This window comes from Thamnophis sirtalis, unplaced genomic scaffold, assembly GCF_051295495.1.
Source record: "Thamnophis sirtalis isolate CommonGarterSnake01/CBP01778 unplaced genomic scaffold, rThaSir2_p1.2 scaffold_7, whole genome shotgun sequence".
Classification (NCBI taxonomy): domain Eukaryota; kingdom Metazoa; phylum Chordata; class Lepidosauria; order Squamata; family Natricidae; genus Thamnophis; species Thamnophis sirtalis.
This window is the reverse complement of record NW_028261387.1, coordinates 15,187,849-15,209,993: the sequence shown is the minus strand read 5'-3', so window position 1 is coordinate 15,209,993 and position 22,145 is coordinate 15,187,849. Positions and strand designations below refer to the sequence as shown.

At 43.7% G+C, this 22,145-nt stretch overlaps 1 protein-coding gene across 2 annotated transcripts in view; it reads right to left on the bottom strand.

Annotated features, from left to right (window-relative positions):
* SYDE2 (synapse defective Rho GTPase homolog 2) overlaps positions 1–2,054 on the bottom strand; it is a 48,520-nt gene extending 46,466 nt beyond the window's left edge. For both annotated transcript variants that reach the window (XM_087719360.1, XM_087719361.1), the window contains exon 1: positions 46–2,054. In XM_087719360.1, coding sequence (XP_087575486.1) covers positions 46–1,612 — 1,567 coding nt within the window. In that variant the 5' untranslated portion in view covers positions 1,613–2,054. The remainder of the gene's footprint in view (positions 1–45) is intronic.
* Between the last annotated feature and the right edge of the window lie 20,091 nt (positions 2,055–22,145).

Below are 22,145 nucleotides of genomic sequence, written 5' to 3'. Positions count from 1 at the left end.
CACAAGACCCTTGAAAGGAAAACAGGAGACCACAGAAATCATTACCTGTCAGCAAGATTCTTTGGTCTGAAGGGGATACTCGGGCCTTGGACCCTGGACCATTCAAGTGAGCAGGGGGCGAAAGTGTGAGCCCCTCTCCTCTGCCAAGAAGTGGCCTGCAACTCCCAGTGACTTTGGTGTGGGAAGATGGGGGGGACATCCCAGCTGTCCCACCCCGGCCTTTCATGCCCAAGGAGAGCAGGCGTCCTTTGTACATCCACTTCTGCAGCTTCCGAACAGTCATGGCAGGTGGCTTGAAGGGGCCCGGAGAGGAATTTTCTGGGGGCTGCTGGGGTCTTCCCTCATGACTACACCTGGTTGCTCTTACTGGATCCAACATTTTGCCCTGGGCTCCATACAGCTCAGGGGCTAACAGCTCCCCCAAGTCTTCCTGGAGTCCCGAGGGATGTGCTTCACCAAGGCCTTGGCTGCTGAGGGTCTTCTCACAGCCGCTGTCACCAGAGCCGTGTGTGGCAGCTGCCAGGAAGCAGGTTTCCTGGCTGGTGCCAAGTTCCTGAGGTTTGAGCAGCAGCTGGCCACGGGGCTCCAGTGGCTCTTGAAACAGAGATTGGAGCGCACCTTCACTCCGACATCTCCGCAGGAGCAGCAGCTTGTAAGCGGAAGGCTGGGTAAAGCAGAGGCTCTCCAGACTCTTGCTGATGCCCTGGCGCCAGATGGGATTCTTGGCTGAGCCTTGGGCACTGGGATCGGATCTTTGCAATGGGGAGCATCCCTCGGCACAGGTGAAAGACCAGCGTAAATCATCACTCCCTGCAGCGTCCTCAGAGGCGGGCAGATGGCTGGCGGGCTGGGGTGAGGGTCCTCCAGCAGTGGGGCTGGCCGGAGGAAGGTCGTGCATGGCGTGGATCAACAGGTAATAGGCCTCCTGGAGTTGGCTTCGCAGTTTGCCGGTGCTTTCTCTCGCTCTGGCCCTGCTGCCTCCGCCAGCACCCGGACAGGGGGCCGCGTTGCCTTCCTTGTTTCCCCGCGTTGCTTCTTCGGCCGTTCGGGTCGTTCCTTGGCAGCCCCAGCCAGGCAGCCTCTGGTTATCGTAATAGTCGTCTTCTTCGCTCCCGCCACCGCACTCCAGGGCCGGTGCAGGTTCCGAACCCCTCGGGAAAAAGGAGGACGAGGAGAAGCAGAGCTCGGCGGCCGGCGGAGGCGCGCGGAGCTCCGGGGGGCTCGGCTGCTGCAGCGCCCTGCCTTCCGCGCGCTTTCTCGGAGGGCAAGCGCGGGCCACAGCGGCTCCCGGCAACCTTTCTCCGGGCATCTCCGCCTTTCCCCACCGGGACCAGGCAGCCGACTCCCGCAAGGCCGGCCCTTCCAACGGGGACACGAGGAGCACTTCACAACCGCCCACCTGGCTTCCCAACCCGGGACACGCTTCGGTCGCCACTCCGTTTTCCAGGCAGGGGTGATGGAGGTGCAGGTTCTGCTGGGTTTTCCCTCCAAGGGCTCCGACGCCCCTGCCGCCTCTCTCGCTGGGCTTCCCGCGGGCAGCGGCTTCCGTGGCTACTCGCTGCGACCTCCTACTTCGCAGCCTGGAGAAAGTCCTGCGCAGAGGGTCAGCCATGCCTGGTCGCGCCTCCTTCAGTTGGCTGCCGTCGAGCGCAATCGGGGTGCCGCTGCTTGGCGGCGCCTTGAGCAAAGCGGAGGCGACGGCGGTAGCAACGGCGAGCGCAACAGCTTGGAGCGCAGCTGACTAGAGCGCGCCATGATCTTCTCTAGCTGGTCCTCGGGCGCCTCTCGCTCTTTACCGCCGCCGCTGCTGCTGCAGCAACTCGGGCTCACATACTTGGCATAACTGAGCGGGGTGAGAGGGCGCTCCGCAATGCGCATGTCTTACTGCCAAAGCAGCTTGGCTGAAGAGCGCTTTTTTGGGGGGGGGGGACCGGAGCGCGCGCGCGCGGCCTTGCCTTCCTCGCGTTCCAGCCCCGAGGCTGCCCAGCCTGGGCTGAGACGTCGGGGGAGAACAACAGGAGAGGGAGGCCAGGTTTGCCCGGCTCTTTTCCCCCCTCCCCGTCTCCCCCCCCTTTCCCCGCCGCCGCCGCGCGCCACCTCCACATACACGCGCGCGCGGGGGCGGGGCGCTGAGACGAACTCTTCCAGCCTTCGCCCCCTCTGGCTTCCCTCTTCCAAAATTAACCCTTTCCTCGACCATCGGTGCTTAAACCCAGCGAGAAGCCCTGTTAGATTAAACCCGGTAAAAAAATTTGGTGGTGGGGAGGGGGGGGGGAGAAGCCTCTCCTGCTGCCTTCGATCACCCTTTGGGTAAGAAGAAGCGAATGCAACAAAGGAGCTTCTTCCCCCGCTCGCCAGCATTGAAAAAGTTCTCAAAGTTGAAATGTGCAGCTGACAAATACAGGTAGTCCTTGTCTTACAACAGTTCATTTAGGGACCGTTCAGAGTGACAACGGCACTGGAAAAAAACTGACTTACGACCGCTTTTCACACTTAACGACCACGACAGCATCCCCATGGCCACGTGATCAAAATTCAGGTGCTTGGCAAATGGTTCATATTTATGTAGGTTGCAGTGTCCTGGGGTCATGCGATCAGCTTTTGCGGTCTTCTGACAAGCAAAGTCAGTGGGGAAGCCAGATCCATTTAACAACCGTGTTACTAACTTCACAAATACAATGATTTACTTAACAACTGCAGCAAGAAAAGTTGTAAAATAGGGCAAACTCCCTTAACAAATGTTTCACTTAACACAAATTTGGGGCTCAGTTATGGTCATAACTCAAGGACTATCTGTACCTGCTTGTTATGCGGCAGGGATATGAGCATTAGAGGATCAGCGCAAGAGATCTTTCAATACTTATTTTAAAAACATCCCTGTGTCTTGGAGAACAACAGCCAGGTGACTTGTTCTGATGGATAAGACCTTACATGGAGCCTCCATCACACAATCCATATGTATGTGTTCTGATGATTGCACTACTGCAACTACTGAGATTCCCACTACTGCATTTATGAAATGGGACATTTGTTTTCCCACCATTTTATTCAGCTTGCTTGGAGCCACCCAGAGCATTTCTAGACTTTATGTTATGCATAAAGAAGCTAAGAGATAAGGTTCAGAAAGTGGAAATGGCTTCTTCCAGCTACAGAGATTTGATTGTGTCCCATCAAGTCATTTTTTACTCCTAAGCCGCCTGGGAAAGCAAAGGGAAATCATCAAAGCCGTTAAAAAGCGAAAGTTAGAATATTTTGGACATGTGATGCGACACCCAGAAAATACGGCGCACTTCACTTAATCCTCCAGGAAAAAATTGAAGGCAAACAAGGTTCAGGCAGAAGAAGAACATCATGGCTTCAAAACCTAAAAGACTGGTTTGGACAAACTCAGAAGCACTTTTTCATGCGGCTGTTGACAAAAATAGGATTGCCAACATGATCGCCAACATCCAACGATGGATATGGCACAAGAAAAAGAAGCAGCTACCATATGGATTTTCTCTGTGACGATCTATCTCTAAGCTCTTCTTTCGGTTCCACCACAAAACCGCGGTAGACTAAAGCGCGCTCGACGAAAGCGCGTACGTGACGTCATCACAGCGCGACGAAAACAGCACGCTGTGAGCGGTAAACTTAAAATTAATGCGTAAATCTAAACCTAACCCCCCCAAACCTAACCCTAAACCTAACCCTAAGCCTAACCCTTAACCTAATGCTAAACCTAACGCTAACCCTTAATCTAACCCTAAACCTAACCCTAACGCTTAACGTAACCCTAAACCTAACCCTAAACCTTAACCTAACCCTAACCCTAAACCTAACCCTAACCCTTACCTTTATGTGAATCGGCTTGCTTTAATTTAATTTTTATTTTAATTTAATTTATTTTTAATTTTATTTGTCGCGCTGCTGATGACGTCAGGTACGTGCTTTAATCGGGCGCACTTTAGTGGACCACGGTTTTGTCGTGCCACGCTTCTTTCAAGTTTCTCAGTGGAGCACTCATTGCCACTCTGAGTCCATCTGCTTGTTGTTGGTTCTCCTGTTTTCTTTCCTTCTATCTTTCCCAGCAGTAGATCCTTTCCCAGACATCTGGATTCTTCATATTATGTGTCTGAAGTAGGATTGTAACTATAAAGAAAGTGGAAGCTAAATTTCTCTTCTCCCCCCCCCCCCCGCAACTGCTCAAATCAGAATAGAAACACAGCGCTTACATTTCAAAATTAAAAACATCATCCAGCTTTTGAAATCACTCCTTTTGCTCCTAAACATAGGACAGTCTATTCGGTCTCATACTTTGGAATCCACTGTGAATCTGCAACATCCTTTTCTCATTAATCACTGTCAGGAAAAGGGTCTCAACTGTCTTTGGTTCTGGCAGAAAGCCTCCCCCCTCCATATTGATAAAGCAGCTGGCCAGCCAGAGGAGTTGGCTGGGGCATTTACTGTCTCCTGGCCCTTCCGAGGTTAAGTAAGGACACTGTATGTTCAGATAGCATCTCAAAAGGCTGGAATCTTTGTGCCAGAGGAAACTGCGAGGTAAGGGCTGAACTAATTACAAACGGAAGTGAATTATACAGTAGTAGGGGTGGGCAGGACAAGGTTTTTCCAGTTTTCTACTTTCCTTGCTTTTGTAATCTCTCCCTCTCTCCCTCCTTCTCCCTCTATCTCTCTTTACATATTATTATTAGTCCCAAAACAGGTCATTTTGCGAGGCCTGTAGCCTTAAAAAAGAGTTTCAGTAACTATATGGCCTATTGTTAAATTAAAACTGTTTTCCAGTTGACCTCAAAAATTGTGAAAAGATTAGAATGAAACAGTTATCCTGGCAATTGTCACAGCTATAAAATTATGGACAAGCATTAGTTTTGCTTCCCCCCTCTGATAATTTGGAATGTTGCTTTTGGTGGGGAAACAACATATCCAGAAGAATATCAAAAGAAAACAAACAAAAAATAACATACATCCAGAAAAATATACAATGACTACGTTTATACTCTTTTAACATCCACAAAGGATGCTGTAAAGGACCTGAGATCGTCCCCCCCCACACACACACACTATTTTCTCCTTTCTTTAGTGGCACATTCATTAATGCACTGTGCATAAATACCCATAAATGCTGGTAAACGTGTTGCACTATAACGTAACATGAATTAGACCTAATAAGTACACAATGTACTCTAAACATGATGCAACAATTAGTTCTTCCTGGTATTTTTAACTTTTAAGCCAGATCTTTTCCCTCCCACACCTACACAAAAGAAAGAATCATCAGGTGATGGTGGAGTTTCAGAAAGTGTGTGCGTGCTTTTCATGTTTGCTTTTGTGTGACGATACTAACGAAGAAGACAAACAGATGCAACAGCTGGCCTTGTGTAGCAGCAAATGTGCCGTGGAATTGATCACAATAAGGACTGGAGGAAAAAACCTTTTGAACAGGCTTCACAAAGTGATCTTAAAAATTCTGTCAGTTGTCTCCCACTGACACAACTTCATCATGGGCGATCATTTGATTGAAAACAACCTTGAAACAGGGCACCAGATGTCCCCTATTTAAAATGGATGGCCTTTATACAAGCCATTTATAAACACATCTTCATAGAACACCTTGTAGCCTGCTGATTTATCTTCATCTGATGGGAACTTTTAATATACGCTAAAGTGCCAGCTACAAAGAACAACTTGCTTGCTTGCCTGAATGCTCCTTGAATAGGATTTTTTTTTTTTTAAAAAAAAATAGAAATGAATTACCAACTTTAATTTTTGGTGCAGATGAGAAAACAAACCACTTCAAATTGCACTGAGAAATCATGAAATTCGTTGACTTATTTTTAACCCTAGAAAGTATATGGAAAAACAAATATGTGTATCAAAGAATAATCATTTGAATGTGTAGCAATCGTGCAGATCTACCAGCTGAACTCTTAGACTGAAGATTATGTTTTTGATAACCACATAAAGGTGTTTCTCTCCTGTCATAGGAAATATAGAAATATAAATTGTGCTGGTCCAAGAGCCTGTTTTTACCATGCCTGCACAATGAAACTAGGCAGTGCGGCTGGTCTCACCCAATTTAATGTGGGGAAGGCCAAGATTGCAATTAGTGGATTCTCTGCCAATTTTTTGTTACCTACTTACACAATGTCATAAAATATAAGAATTTGCTTTTCTGAATATGTGCCATGGCAAACCTGGGCCTCCAAGTCTTAATTTTTACGTTTGTATGCATATTTTGACACAACTGTTGATCTCTCATAAGACTGATAGTCCTATGAAATTACTTTCTGGATGCTGAAATCTACAGGTTATCAGGTTTATTACAGGGCCTGGGACAGAGGTGGGTTCCTACCAGTTCGCACCTATTCGGTAGAACTGGTTCGTCAAATCTACCGAACCGGTTAGAAGAGGTTCCACCAGTGGACACAGAAAGCAGGCCACACCTACAGAAGAGGTTCCAAATTTTTTTGAAACCCACCACTGGTCCTTGGTTATGATTATTCTACACTATCATGCTCATATTTATAAAACTCAGTGCCTCTGTGAAAGGTAAGGATGACTGCTGCGTTTGTGGTGCAATCAGAACATTGTGTGTGTTGAAGTTGTTTTAACGCAAACCAAAGGTGCCTTTAAAAAAAACATATTTACATCATATTCTTATGCATGCCAGTGCTGTGTGTGAGGTAATTTAAGGTGGTTCTGACAAGTGTCGTCGGCATCTTCATATCCGGTCACATGGGCGGCAAGCCACTCCCATCCGGTCACATGGGCGGCAAGCCACTCCCACAAAGGAGGCCACACCCACAGAGTAGGTTTGAACAACTTTTGAAACCCACCACTGGCCTGGGAGTTTTGACAGTTCTCTTAAATAAATAGAAGATTGATAAACCCATATCAAAGAGCCCCCCTCCAGAAAAACAAAACTGCCTGAATTATCAGAAAACCTCAGAAATCAGAGATCCTGCAATATTCTTCAGCCCTATGTCTTTTTCTTTCTTTATCTCCGTCTCGGAATCAATTTCCCTGGGATTCATTTTTGCTCATGTCAGTTTTGCTTATCATTGTATTGTATATCCTATGTACTTTCCATACTTTAGGGACTTCCCAGCACACAAACAAAACACACATTCACTCAGTGTGGGATTTCAAGCTGTCAGATCTCTCTCAGTCTTCTGAGCTTTTGAGAATCCAGTGTAAAGAGAATGATCTGTCTTGCAGTCAAAAATACTTGCTGGGTGAACTGGAGCTCAGTCGATTATTGTCCCACAATTTACTTATTTAGAAACTTATATGGCCAACTAAATGGGACGCGGTGGCTCAGTAGCTAAGACGCTGAGCTTGTCGAGCAGAAGTTCAGCAGTTTGGTGGTTTGAATCCCTAGCACTGCGTAACGGAGTGAGCTCCCAACTTCTGCCAACCTAGTAGTTTGAAAGCATGTAAAAATGAAAGTAGAAAAATAGAGACCATTTTGGTGGGAAGGTAACAGCGTTTCACGCGCCTTCAGCATTTAGTCATGTCGGCCACATGACCACAGAGATGTCTTCGGACAGGGCTGTCTCTTCGGCTTTGAAATGGAGTTGAGCACCGCACCCTAGAGTCGGAACGTCTAGCACATATGTGCAAGTGGAACCTTTACCTTTTATCTTAGAGCAGGTAATTCAAGGCAGCTCACATTTGAGCATTAAATAAAAAGAGCAAACCAATCCAGCAATACCACATATCTCAAAGCTCAGCTTTGTGACATCATATAGTCACACTCTTACATTTGCTGGGCTCATTTCAACCTGGGTGAAGAGCCAGGTCTTCACCGTGACCCGTCAAAACCGCGGTCCACAAAAGCGCGATCGACGAAAGCGCGCATTTGACGTCATCACAGCGCGACGAAAAAAATTAAAAATTGAAATAAAAATTAAATTAAAGCAAGCCGATTCACATAAAGGTAAGGGTTAGGGTTAAGGTTAGGGTTAGGGTTAGGGTTAGGTTAAGGGTTAGGGTTAGGTTTAGAGCGTTAGGGTTACGTTTAGCGTTAGGTTAAGGGTTAGCGTTAGGTTTAGCGTTACGTTAACGGTTAGGTTTAGGGTTAGATTTAGGGTTAGGTTTAGGGTTAGGTTTAGGGGGGTTAGGGTAAGGTTTTCGCTTTATTTTTACATTTTTCGATCACAGCGCGATGTTTTTGTCGCGCTGTGATGACGTCAAATGCGCGCTTTCGTCGACCGTGATTTTGTCGTCCGCGGTTTTGTGGTGGAACCGGTCTTCACAGCCCTCTGGAAGTTAAATAGAGGACTCTGAATCTCAGGGAGAAGGGCTATTGTAAAAGGCTGGGATAGACACAGAAAAGGTGTGTCCCAAGCTTGTCCTCAAGACTCATTAGATTGTCCCCATAGGATATTTTGTGCTGGTAGAAGAAGAAAAACATTCTTTCCATACTAGAACAATTAGAAATGATTCTAGGCTGCCTCAACTAAACAGAAAGTTAGGGGTTTTTTCACATTGATAGAATACAGCTTGAGAATGAATTGTTGTCTGGAAAAAAAAATAGAGCACGATCCAGGGAAAGTTAAACATTTTTGCTTGATTCCAATAAGAAAGTTCAGCACGTTTAAATTATTTCTACCCAGCCTTAAAAAAAAAAACCTCTGGTCTGCGATAATATCTATCACCCATAAAACGAATTAACTTTTAGATATTCTCTTTCAATAGATTGCTAACAGCAAAAACAGTACACAAAACGTAAGTGCTATTTGGTTTTGCTTTGCTTTATTTTGCAAATATTTTATAGATATCAGCTCATACCGTAAACTAGTCTTAAACTGATTTGAATGAAATAATCCAGAATCTTATCCTCACATATTTGATAGAGATTGTGCAAACAAATAAACAAACGAACATAAAACTTAATATCCACAAACAGGATGCTGTTTGGAAGACACAGCAGGAGCTTGGACTGAATTCATTCATACATTAACATAGCTAAAAACCTAAATGCATATTCAGTCGCATATTTTTTTCTAAGAAGTTGCAGATCGAGCCTTGCCAGTTTCAACCAAAATCTCACCTTGAATTTATTAAGTGTCTCAGCCATCAGATACAGCAGTAATCATCAAGTGGGAATATTAATGGCTGCCCATGGGCAAAAGATTCAAGACATGTGAGTGATAAAATTGCCTTGTAAACCAACACTCCAGTCACACAGGAGCAACCTAAAACCGTGCATCCAAATTGCAGTCTAAGATTTCAGCTCAAAACACTTGGGAATGATTCTTTGGGATTGCTCTGAAAGTAACTATTTTTTCAAGTTTGCAACCAGTATTTAGCATCCTGAGAGTATTTGTTGAAGGAGTTCAATTAAGAGGAGTTTGTATTTGTGACAAGCCAAAGGCAAAAGGATCAAAATCACTTGTATCAACAAAAATTCAACTGAAGAATGGGGAAAAAATTAGTGGTTTGTTAAGAAAAACTGACAAATAAATCTGAGTGATTATGGATCCAGATGTCATTTTATTACAATTGTGTGTTCATATTTCTTGATGTTCCATCATTTCAATTACATTAATTTCTTTAAAGTGTTTAAATTTACAATTGTGCTTTATTTAGCTTCCATCGGCCTATTACACAAATACACACACAAATCTATTCTCTCTCTACCACTGAAAGTTCTGAAACTGCAGCAAGATATAAATTCAATCAATCAATTTGAAGTTGGAAATTTAAGTAGCAGCCTTACCTTATGTTAGCCGCCTGGCTGATCTTAATCTGTTGTCCATTTCATATGTGGGTGGATTTGTGAAAGCCTTGCATGAATTGGCAACAAATTTTCCAGTCTTAGATAGGAATCATTACCAGTTTTCTAAAATAATACCAAAGACTCAGAAGAAAACTATTTTCAATATACACACGAGAAGTGGGTTGCTCCCGGTTCAACCTGGATCAGGCAAACCAGTAGTAGCAGTGGCAGGGGGCTCTGCCCACCCACCCAGATGCATGTGCAGAAGAGTTGCGCGTGCAAACGCTCCCAAACTGATAGTAAAAAAAAATTAGCAACACACACAAACACACAAACATCTCATTGTGCTACTAATCCAGTAACTCTTAGGTTGAATTTTAAAATATGCTAATTATCTCAATTATTTGTTGTGGCGGTGGCTGTTGTAATCAAAATTTTCTGGGCTGGGTTGCACAGTATAATTTTACATGAAGATGCAGCAAAAGGAAAACATAGTAATGTCTATTGTAATGCCATAAAGGCTACCTAATGACATATCATTAATGTATCCCAAAACATGTCGCACCTGACTCTTGAACAGTCCCACAAATACAAAGGGTAATGCAACCCCAACTGATGGCTAAAGTACAGACAAGGGGTGAACATTGCAGAGCATTTCCAATTTTAGCATGGGCATCCTCATGAGGCCAAAATAGCAATTGACATGACATAATCTTGCAATAATTTCATGAATGTTTGACGTGACATGAATGTATCATGGCTTTTATTGGGCATCTATGATTGCTAGTATGCTTTCTTTCTTGCCATCTCCCTACCTTTGGCTTTTTCTATTATTCAATAGTTTTTTAACCCCCCCAAAAATAAAACCCCATGAAGATTCTCCTAATAAAACATCAGAGAGATGCTCCACAAGTAATTGTTCAACTTACATAATGCCTTTGAACCTTGACAAACCAGCATATGGGAGGACCAAATGTTAGGCCTTGAGATCCATGCAACTATTACAGTGGCAGTAGTTGCTGTGCTGAGTTCATGCTAATCGATATTCTATTATATATCAGCTGACTCAAACTGTAAAATAGGTTGATCTTCTGCACTCTAAGATAACTAAAGAATGTTGACTCAGACTGCAATAGACTTGTTTGGGGCACAAAAGAAAGCAAATAAACTATACTAGGGTTACACTTTCGCGATATGAAGCTTTTAAATGCTACACACGTGTCTAATTCTATTAAAGTTTCACCTAAAAACAGAGCCAACACCTCAATCCTACAAACTAGGTTTAAATTGCAGTTGAGCACTGTAAACATTAATTTCAGAATGGAAGGTTGATAGTGTTACGCACGTCTAGCTACTCTAAGCGGAAAGAAATTTCCGACGCTATGTGCATCAAGCTCAGGTTTTTAAGAAGGATGAATTAATAATGATATTCCTTGTTTCTAGTTTTTTTCTCTCTGTGGCATCATTTTTATACCCCAAGATCTGCAAGTTATTTTGAAGCTGGCTTTATAAACATCTTCATCCCATATCCTCAGAATAGAGAAGACAGGCAGGCAATGCCAATTAGCCAGAGTTCCCGCTGTAAGGGGGGAGCTGGCATTCAGTCATTCCTTCCTAAATACACTGCAGGTCCTTGAAGCAACAAAAATCGGCTCATGCCCCCTCTCACGCAAATAAATATATGTCACATTTCCAGAACATACTGTGTGTGTTTGACCTTTTGCAAAAAACAAACAAACATATTTGCTATAAAAAGAGTATCTACAAAATACATGAGACACCATTTCTCTCTTGCATTAAAACCCCTAAAACTGCTGTTTTTCTAGGGAGAACATGCCAAAGCAGTAAATGGCCCTTCATTCTTCCCTGACACATGGCTCCTGCAGAAAAAAAAGTGTGGCATCTTATGATTCTTGATGAATGTATTCTATTTTATTTTTCTTTGTGTACACAGCGAGCATATGTACCAAAGACAAATTCCTTGTGTGTCCAATCACACTTGGCCAATAAATTATTCTATTCTATTCTATTCTATTCTATTCTATATAGTATTCTGATCAGTTTCACGCTAGCCCCTCTTGAGAATAGTTGTGGTGCTCTGCAAAATGAAAACAAGGCAAGTCAATCCCTACGGTATATTGTAGTGGAGTTAGCATGTGGCGGTATGCATTTGTTTGACTATATACAGAAATTCCTCTGAGTGATTGTTGGTGGGGAGGGAGGGAGACATTCCCAAAGGTTCTCTAAAGACCTGAGAAGGGGGATGTTTCAGAAGCAAAACCTCAGGAAGCTTCTCGTCAGTGAGACCATGAAACAGACTGCATAGTCACACCCCTACAGAGCTTCATTGCTGCAAAGGGAAGGATTGCTTTGGATCCTGGATATAGCAATAACAATAGCACTAGCATTTAGACTTATATATCGCTTATAGCACTTTATCGCCCTCTCTAAGCTGTTTACAGAGTCAGCATATTACCCCCAACCATCTGCGTCCTCATTTTACCAACCTTGGAAAGATGGAAGTCTCAGTCAACTTTGAACTGGTCAGGATCAAACTGCTGGCAGTCTGCAGAATTAGCTTGAAATATAGCATTCTAAACACTGAGACACCGCTGCACCACCACATTACCATGGATGTAGTGCAGTACAGTTGGAAATGAGCTTAGTTGCTGAATACTATCCTCACTAGAAGAACAAAGAAGTCCAGAACTGATTTTGGAGGACTATAAGGCTTGAGTGTTGTTTATAGCTATGGATGCCTTCAACTTTACACTCCAATAAAGCAAATAGACTGGCTTGCAGCAGATTTCCAGAGAGTTGCTTCTATATCTTCAAACATTGAAGCCCCAGAGCTCAACATGCACTCAATATACATCTTCTTGTCACATTGGGCTAATTAGCAATTGGGCTAATGATGGCTGGTTGAATCAACTACAGTTAGCTAGGTTCGACATGTTACATCCTCAACTATGGTTGACAAAGATAATAACTGGATTCCTAAAACATGCTAAATCATAAGCCTGGCTACCCAATAGACTGTATTGTTGTTTAGTCCACTCTTACTTATTCCCCCCCCCCCCACACACATACACATTTGTGAACCGGTAGGGAAAGTAATGGATACCATCCTTGCCCAGGATATTGCAACCGTCATAAATATGAGTCAGTTGCCAAGTGTCTGAATTTTGGCCACATCATTATGGGGATGCTGCAATGGTTGTAAGTGTGAAAAACAGTCATGTGATTTTTTTTTTTTTAGTGATTTTATTAGTATTTATAGGCCGCCCTTTTCCCTGAGGGGACTCAGGGCGGCTTACATAAAATAAGGAAGGGAGGGTACAAGACAATAAACACAAAACAATACATAAAAGTAAAATAGTAAACAACATTCATTCATCATTCGGGTGGGGACAGATTATCTTTATCCCCAGGCCTGACGGGCTAGCCAGGTCTTAAGGGCTGTGCGGAAGGTCTGGACGGTGGTCACTTTTTTCATCCAGTACTTTCCCTACCGGTTCACAATTCAATTTGAATTGTGAACTGTTGTAAGTTGAGGACTACCTATACTGATGTCTGTTTCATTTTTAAAAAAAATGTGAATGCTGATATTCCTGGTATAGAAAGATTCGCATTCAGGGACTGTGTTTCTCATTCATAAATAAGACAATAATTTTGTTGAGGATTCTATGGACTATTAAACCCTGGCATTTTAACTGGGTCTGAAAGTGATCCTAGAATTCCCTAGATCAGTGTTTCCCAAAGTGTGGTACGCGTACCCCCAGCGGTACGGGAAGAGTTTGGTGGGGATATGCGTTGCACCAGAGTTTGGTGGGGGTCACGTGGGAATATCACAACAGGAGAAGATATCTTTAATGTTATGAATACATTTATGCAAGAGAACAAAATTGATTGGAATAGATGTGTTGGAATAAGCACAGATGGAGCAAAAAGTATGGTCGGAATTAATAAAGGACTCGTTGCAAGAATTCAAAATGTTGCTCCAAATGTCATATCCACACATTGTTGCATACACAGAGAGGCTTTGGCAACACGTAAGATGCCCGCTGATCTACAGAAAGTTCTGGATGAAAGTGTGAAAATCATTAACTACATTTTTTAATGTAGTTATGAGGGGTACTCAGCGTTTTTTATGAGGGGTACTCAGCGTTACGAAAATTATAGAAGGGGTACACATATGTCAAAAGTTTGGGAAACACTGCCCTAGATAATAAATGAATTGAAAAAAATAATAATAGTAATCCAATTTTAACAGAAGAGGCCTAGAACAAAGATCCAATCTAGAAAAGTCTAATGTTGTACATTTTCAAAAGATAGGACCTTGATGCATTAATGCCTTAATCTGAGCTTGATCCAACAAAAGTGCTGCTCTTTGGGATATGAGAGAGACACTTTGTAAATGGCCCTTCAAAAGGCTTTGTTCATAAAAACAAGAAATGTCCTCTGTGATGGAGAGGTGACATAGGTCAGACACCTTGTTATGTTTAATAAGTAATTTGCTCTAGGAAGGCTTATGGAACTGAAGTCAATTTAGGGATCAATGTTGTATTATAACAGCCTGCTCCTTTCTTTTTCTTTTCCCCGTCTTGGTCAACTAGGAGTTACAAAACATCCAAACCGTTTGGTTTAAGGTGATACCTGAAAAGTCTAATGCTTTCTTGGCAATGTTTCTGCTTCTATATTTCACTGCTTTACTAAATAGGGAATGTTTTTCATTCAGGGCCTCTTTGGAGGCAATTTCAGCAACCCACACACACAAGGATGGTAAACCAGACAGAGAATTACAAAGCCAGCTAACAAAGTCCAAAGCATCAACTTCGTCTGCCTTGGAGGCATGTGGAATTCTAGGTCTGTTTACTCTGCTGTGCAATTAAACAAATGAAATATTTTACATGTGAGTCACCCCTAAGTTACACACGGCTTTTTTGAAAGCTATTCTTTCACTGAAATCAGAAGGAGACCTTATACATTCCTTGACTGTAGGCACTGCGGCTTCTGTGCAAAAGCTAGATTTGTCCATTAGCATACTGTATGATTACGTTACATGTCTTCTATGTTTTAACAATTGACCTCAAAGGTAACTATGATATGGCTAGAAAGTTAATAATAAAAATGTGGGATGATGGTCATCACCATAATTAGTAAGCTAGGTGAGGTTGATGGCCATCATCTTCCTTGGTAAAGCTAGGTGATGTTTGTGTACTGATTAATACTTGGAGACAGTGTTTCTCAACCTAGGCAACTTGAAGATGTCCGAACTTCAACTCCCAGCGAATGCTGGCTGGGGAATTCTGGGACTTGAAGTCCAGACATCTTCAAGTTGCCAAGGTTGAGAAATACTGCTTGGAGAGCAGATCACTATGAAATAGTACTGTTTTAAGCTGGAGTGACAAAAGATATCGCAGAAGGGAATTGTAAATCACTCCCCTCTTCTTTCCAACAAAATTGTATGAATATCTTCCTGAAGTTGTGAAAGTTTACATTTTATTTTTTTTCCACCGAGAGCGTAGTAATTGGGATTGAAACCAAGCATATGCAAGGCTGATTAACTTTGAACTGTTCATTTCTATATAGACTACAGAAAAGAGTTCCAATGTATATTTTAATAAATGAAACAGAAAATTGCCCTTGAAATGAGCTCTAATGTTTACTTTTCCACCACCTTTTGCAACATACTTCTGCAATGCGTTTCAGCCAAGTCCTGACAATCATTTCCACTTTTTCGTTTGAGTCACAAACAGGTGTCCATGGTTCTTTGAATTCTGGGGAAATGAAACTCACATGGTACCAAGCCTCTATTGAAAGGTGATTGAGGTAAGATAGTGAGAGTCAACTTTGCAGTTGCCACCTGGGTGGCTTGTAGGGTGTGAGGCTTAACTTTGTCATGTCAGAACAACATTTTCTTGTGTTTCTAAAATCTACTTAATTGTGTTGTCAAAGTTGCAGGTATCACCCTGACTGATAGGGATACCAGATTCAAGAAAATCCACGTGAATAATATCCATATCTCAAAAAATGAAAAACCTGTCCATTCTGGTGAAGCCCAGGTTTTGAATTTTGTTTTGAGGGAGAAGCTTTGTGATATTATTCCATGGACTTCCACTTCATTTCTGGCTATAATGATGAGCCTATGTTTCATTAGCTGTTGTGGCCCGCCAGCAGAGCTGGCAGCAGATTCAGACAGTCAGGAGGTTGGGGAGGAACATAGGCCAGTCCTGGAGTCTGGGGAAGACTCTGCTGGCTCTATGTTGGAGGCAGAGATCCGTATGCCAGTTATCAGCTGCCTTCAGAGTCAGACATCAGTGAGGCAGATGAACAGCTGGAGCCAGTTCCCAGTGTGCACATGCACAGAGTTGCCAGATGAAGGAAATAGTTAAAGAACAGGGGTTGACTTGGGAGTAAGGCCACAGGTGGACGATGAACGGCCCCTCTCAGAGGAAATAAAAGAGGAGCGAAAGGGGAGTGGAGTTTGCAGGAGACAATTAGTTCGCTTAATTGGTTCGTGTCTCTGCGAGACTCCTTGCCAAGTTTTGTAGATATCGGCCTGGCAGCTTTCCAAGCCAGATAAGGTCTGTGACTGTGAATGCTCCTTTCAAAGACTTTATTGGATGTCAATGAGAAGAATTCACAGTAAATTAATAAAAGAGGTTTTTTTGTTGGGGCAAGGAGTTTGTTTCATGCTCATGGGAAGCCTAGGTCAGAACATTATGAGTCCCAATCTTTACCTTGATTCTCGTAGCATGACAACTGGAAAATTTCAGTTAACTGGCAAATTTCAGCTTCTGAAGCTTTCATGTCTCTGCCAGTTTGCAACAAACCAATCTTGCCCAAATCTTTCAATGTTGAACAACATCAGTGTGACACACGTGTTCCTGTGAAATATTGGTATTGGTATTGGTATTGGTATTTATTCGATTTGTAAGCTGCCCTATTCCCCGAAGGGACTCAGGGCGGCTGAACAAAAACCAAGTGAGAGGGAACAAATACAGAAAAAATAAGACAAACAAGACAGAAATACAACAATTTAAAAAACACAACAAGCACAGCAAATTCGAGTAGAGGGGGGAACTCAACCCCAGGCTTGCTGGGACAGCCAGATCTTAACGGCTGTCCGGACGGCCTGAAGGGTGGCGAGGGTCCGAATCTCCACGGGGAGCTCGTTCCAAAGGGCCGGAGCAGCCACAGACAAGGCCCTCCTCCGGGTGGTCGACAGCCGGCATTGGTCGGCAGATGGAATTCGGAGGAGGCCTAATCTGTGGGATCTAATGGGTCTATGGGAGGTAATTGGCAGGAGGCGGTCTCTCAAGTACCCAGGTCCAATACCATGTAGGGCTTTATAAGTGATGACTAGCACCTTGAAGCATATCCGGAGACCAATAGGTAGCCAGTGCAGCTCGCGGAGGATAGATGTAACGTGGGTGTAACGTGGTGCACCCACAATCGCTCGCGCGGCTGCATTCTGGACCAGCTGAAGTCTCCGAACACTCTTCAAGGGCTGCCCCATGTAGAGCGCCAGGAATAGCCAGGGCCGGATTTAGATGAAAAGAGGCCCTAGGCTATTCCACTTATGAGGCCCTTTCACCTCCCATTTTTAAGTTGTAAATTACATGAGAGACAATAAAATACATCATTACTGTGATATATATCAATATATATCAAAATATAAAGTTGGCCTCCCGACGGAGGGCAGCTCTGCTCTGCGGCAAAGGCAGCGAGGCCAGCCGCCTCCCCTGCTGCGCTCAGCTGCCTGGCTCAGCCCCCTCGCCCTCACCTGCCTGGCCGCTGGTGGGCTCCGCGTCGACGGGGCGGCTATTGGGAGCAGCCCCGCCTCTCGCCCAACCGCCGGTGCTGGGAACGTGGGCGGGCTCCCCAACTGCCGCGGCGCTGGAACGATCTTAACCAATACATTTTTACGTTTGTTTATTAGTCATATGAGTAGAATTTCTCCTTATTTTCGGTTCAGTGTTTTAGTGTTCACTGTTTTTAGAATAGTGTAATTTTAATTTTGCTAACAATTTGAATGTAGGCCCCCCCTTGATCTTGAGGCCCTAGGCTGAAGCCTAGTTAGCCTATAGGAAAATCTGGCCCTACAAGCGGCATAGCAATTTCACTTTGAATGATTGTCCTGAACCAGTTCACCTTCCTGTTAGCTACTCATCAGTTGCTACTTTATTCTTGATCAAACATATCAGCTATCTCTGATTCACCATCTTTATATACATACAGTTACACAGGCCAACATGATTAGCATAAATAGCTTACATTGTGTGGTAAATTTCAACTGGAAAAACGCCCACAATTTAAAAAAAAAATCAATTATGGCATGTTGCTTAAAGCATTGTGACAAGTTATTGCAGGCTTCTGTTTCACAAACAATAGCAACACAACGTTTTCTTGAAAGAACAAATGCTAAAGAACATGTCAGGTTTTTTTAGCACATCAGTACTGCCACCTGTTGGCAATTTATAACATTGGAGGCATTACTTTTCATTTGGTCTTCATAAAACATCTGTAAGGGAGGAAGGTCATTTGGATCATCATGATTTCAGCCTCAATATGTATTCACACACACATAGGCATATACAGAAAACCAAGTGTATGATTCTTTTACTCATCACTCCTGATAAGTATCATCTTTATTATCATTGTACTTAAATACAACGAAATTGGTTTTAACCTCACTGGTGCAAAATTATAGCAGAAACGAAAAAAGAAAGAAAAAGAAAAAAAACCTAGCGTGTGCATGGAGTGATTGTGGTTGTATTTAAAAGTCTGACCGTTATGATCGTCACACTAAACCTGCTCTGCTGGTGAGGGTTTGATGCTTTAAAGGTCAAGGATATTCAAAATATTTTTATTTCCCCTATGGATAGAAACACTGGTTTATTCTATGTTGTTTCTAGCCGAGTTTGATTTCACAGTCCTCTTTCAGCATAATCTTTCCTATTCATTCCTAAAAACACTGCAGCACTTCAGTATAATTTTTTTTTAAAGGGGCTGTGCTGTGTAGCCTGGGTTATGTACCAATTCACTATTTATAAGCCTAGTGTGCCATTTTAAGGTTAATGGCTGCAATCCAGAAACCACTAAACTACAAATAATCCAGATGGCTTCTCTGGTGAATAGCTTGTTTCAAGCCTCCATACAGTATTTGTAGAACTGCTGCTAAGCCTAATAATTAAAATCTGTTTCATAAGTAAACGGCACAGAGATGTCCAGGAATGGCTCAGGAAACACGATTCATTTTGCATAGTATTGAAATTGTTTACTGGCATAAGCACAAATTTGACTTGAGAAACAAACTGGGCATTGCATTCCAATAAATGGGTGAGGCTGAGACAAAGCAATAGGTAGGGTAGGTAGATAGTCAATAGCAGTGACATGCGTTGAGGTTTATGGCTGGTGAGGCAAAAAGAAAGAAAGCGGCTTTTGGCCGCCCTGCTGCTATGTCCGACATAGAGGCGGGACGCCACTATGTCAGACATAGCGGCAGGGCGGCTTTTGCCCACTTTCTTGAAAGCGGGCAAAAGCCACCCTGCTGCTATGTCTGACATAGAGGTGTCCCGCCTCTATGTTGGGTGCTATGTCCGACATAGAGGCGGGGTGCCTCTATGTTGGACATAGCAGCAGGGCAGCTTTTGCCCGCTTTCAAGAAAGCTTTCTTGAAAGCGGCTTTTGCCCGCTTTCTTGAAAGCAGGCAAAAGCCGCCCTGCCGCTATGTCTGACATCGGCGCTATGTCTGACATAGAGGTGGGATGCCTCTATGTTGGACATAGCGGCAGGGCGGCTTTCAAGAAAGCTTTCTTGAAAGCGGGCAAAAGCTGCCCTGCTGCTATGTCCGACATAGAGGCGTCACATCTTTATGTCGGACATAGCGCGAGGCATGGTAGCCAAAATCCGCTTTCTAGAAAGAAAGAAAGTGCCAGCCCGCCAGCAGAGGCGGGTAAAAGACCCACCTCTGCTGGCGGGCTTCCCCGACACAGAGAAAGAAAGCTGGCAGGCTGCCCGCCTTGCCTCTCCCTCTGAGTGAAGAAAAGCACACGCACACACACACACACACACACAAAATTACTTACAATTACTTACAAATTACATTAATTTTGAATTCCTCCCCCTCCCTCCGACCCACATATCTTTTCCAGCTGTTTCACAATCACAGAGGATTTCAACTCTGCTCTTGCCTGCCATAATGAAAATGTAAAAATATAAAAGGAAAAAGGCAAGAGCTGCTGAGGTCAGGCTGGGCTAGCCGCTGCCAGAGTCCCCAATGGATGACTCTGCTTAACTGTTTAAAAAAGCCTCTAAAAAAACGCCCTCTACAGGAGGAGGCAAGAGAACCACGTGCCTCATCTACATAAGGAATTTTTCAGCTTTTAACCCTTGCTTAACTCTGCTCGAGTGATCATAAAGTCAGACTAAATGAGGCACCTCGTTCTCCTGCCACCCCCTGTAGAGGGCACTTTTTTAGAGGCTTTTTTAAACAGTTAAGCACTAAGCAGAGTCATCCACTGTGACTCTGGCAGCAACTACCTTTTTCCTTTTAAATTTTCATTTCTTTTCATGATGACAGTGGTGAAGTCCTGCCTCCACTGCCTCCCCTGACTGCACGTCACTGGCCAATAGATTAGTCAAAAGAATAGCCAAAAAATTAATAAAATAGTCAAAGAAATAATCCAAAATGCAATTTATTTAAAATGTAAATATGTTGTTCCGTCACTAGGTTGAGTCCTACTCTTTGCCACCCACATGGACCATAACACACCATGCCCCACTGTCCTCCACTATCTCCCAGACTTTGCCCAAATTCATGTTCATTGCATCAATAGCCCTATCTAACCATCTCATCCTCTGCTGTTCCCTTTTTTTGCCTTCACACATTCCCAACACCAGAGTTTTCCAGTGAGTAAATATGTTAATACAATCTATATGGTATATTCCAGAGGGGGGTTGCTCCTGGTTCGGCCCAGTTCAGCCAAACCGGTAGTGGAATTCAAGCCTGGGTCGCAGAACCGGCAGCGACCCAGGCCTGCCATTCTTCCGAACTGATTCCTTCGCCGCTGCTGGGCTGCCACCATTTTGTTTTTTAGTGACTGTGTGTGTGCAGTTCACTGTAAATTGTTCTGCACATGCACGATGAATAATTTACTTTGAACAGTGCATGCACGCGAGCACGCTGCCCGCGGGTAGTGAACCGGTAGTAAAACCGGCAGTAACCTACCCCTAGTATATTCCCAATATATTTAATGCTTTTCCTTCTGTGTTGTCAATATACCGTATATACTCGAGTATAGGCCGACCTGAATATAAGCCGAGGCACCTAATTTTACCACAAAAAACTGGAAAAGTTATTGACTCGAGTATAAGCCTAGGGTGGGAAATGCAGCAGCTACCGGTAAATTTCAAAAATAAAAATAGATACCAATAATGTTTTTCAAAGCCATTGTAAAAATTTGCTCTGGATAACAAATTATTATCACACAATACCGGTGTATTCAATGAAATACTTCACTCACCTCATGATGCTGATGTCCCGCTGTGATGATGATGTCCCATGCAGCCACGGGAGTGATGTCCCGCCTCCTATGACACACGGCACAGTGATTCCTATCATTGGATCACTGTACCAGAGGAGGTGGGACATCGCTATGTGGCTGCTTGCCATAACAAGGAGGAGGTGGGACATCGTTGCAGAGCGGTAGGAGGGGGAGGAAGGGGAATCGTAAGACAGCCCTGCATTACATTAGAACATGAGGAGGGGGGATGGTGCGGTGCGCGCTGCGCGGCAAACTGACACAGAGGGAGGGGAAACTCACAGGGGCGCTGGGCCATTCATGAGCGTCACCCAGCGGCATGGCCCCTCCCCTTTTTCTCCTCCATTTCGGGCAAATTTTTCACTGACTCGAGTATAAGCCGAGGCGGCTTTTTTCAGCCCAAAAAGTGGGCTGAAAAACTCGGCTTATACTTGAGTATATACGGTAATACCTATCGTGCAGCAACTTTTAGAGGTGGTTGGAAACCAGACCAAAGGCTTTGAATTCCATATGTGACTGTAGGATGTTGTTAGGATTCACATAATGAGTTCTATGCATTTAACTTTTTTTTCCCCGGTTGAGTAAAAATGCATCATTGCATACAAAAGATTTATTATATGGCCATTTGGGGGAAGAGAGGGAGAAAAGGTTAAATAAAAGGAGCTGCTTATTTTAAAAACAAAAGGAAAAACCAAATATGCAGGGGGGAAATTGGAATTCAGAATGGAGAGTCTTCTCTAACTGAATATAGTGGGCTAGTAAAAAACACGGAGTAAAATACTTTACTCAATACAACAGCAAAACAAAAAGAAAATCTGATTTTTCCCAATGGCCAAGAAAAAAGTAACCATAAGTTGCTAAGTAGACCTGAT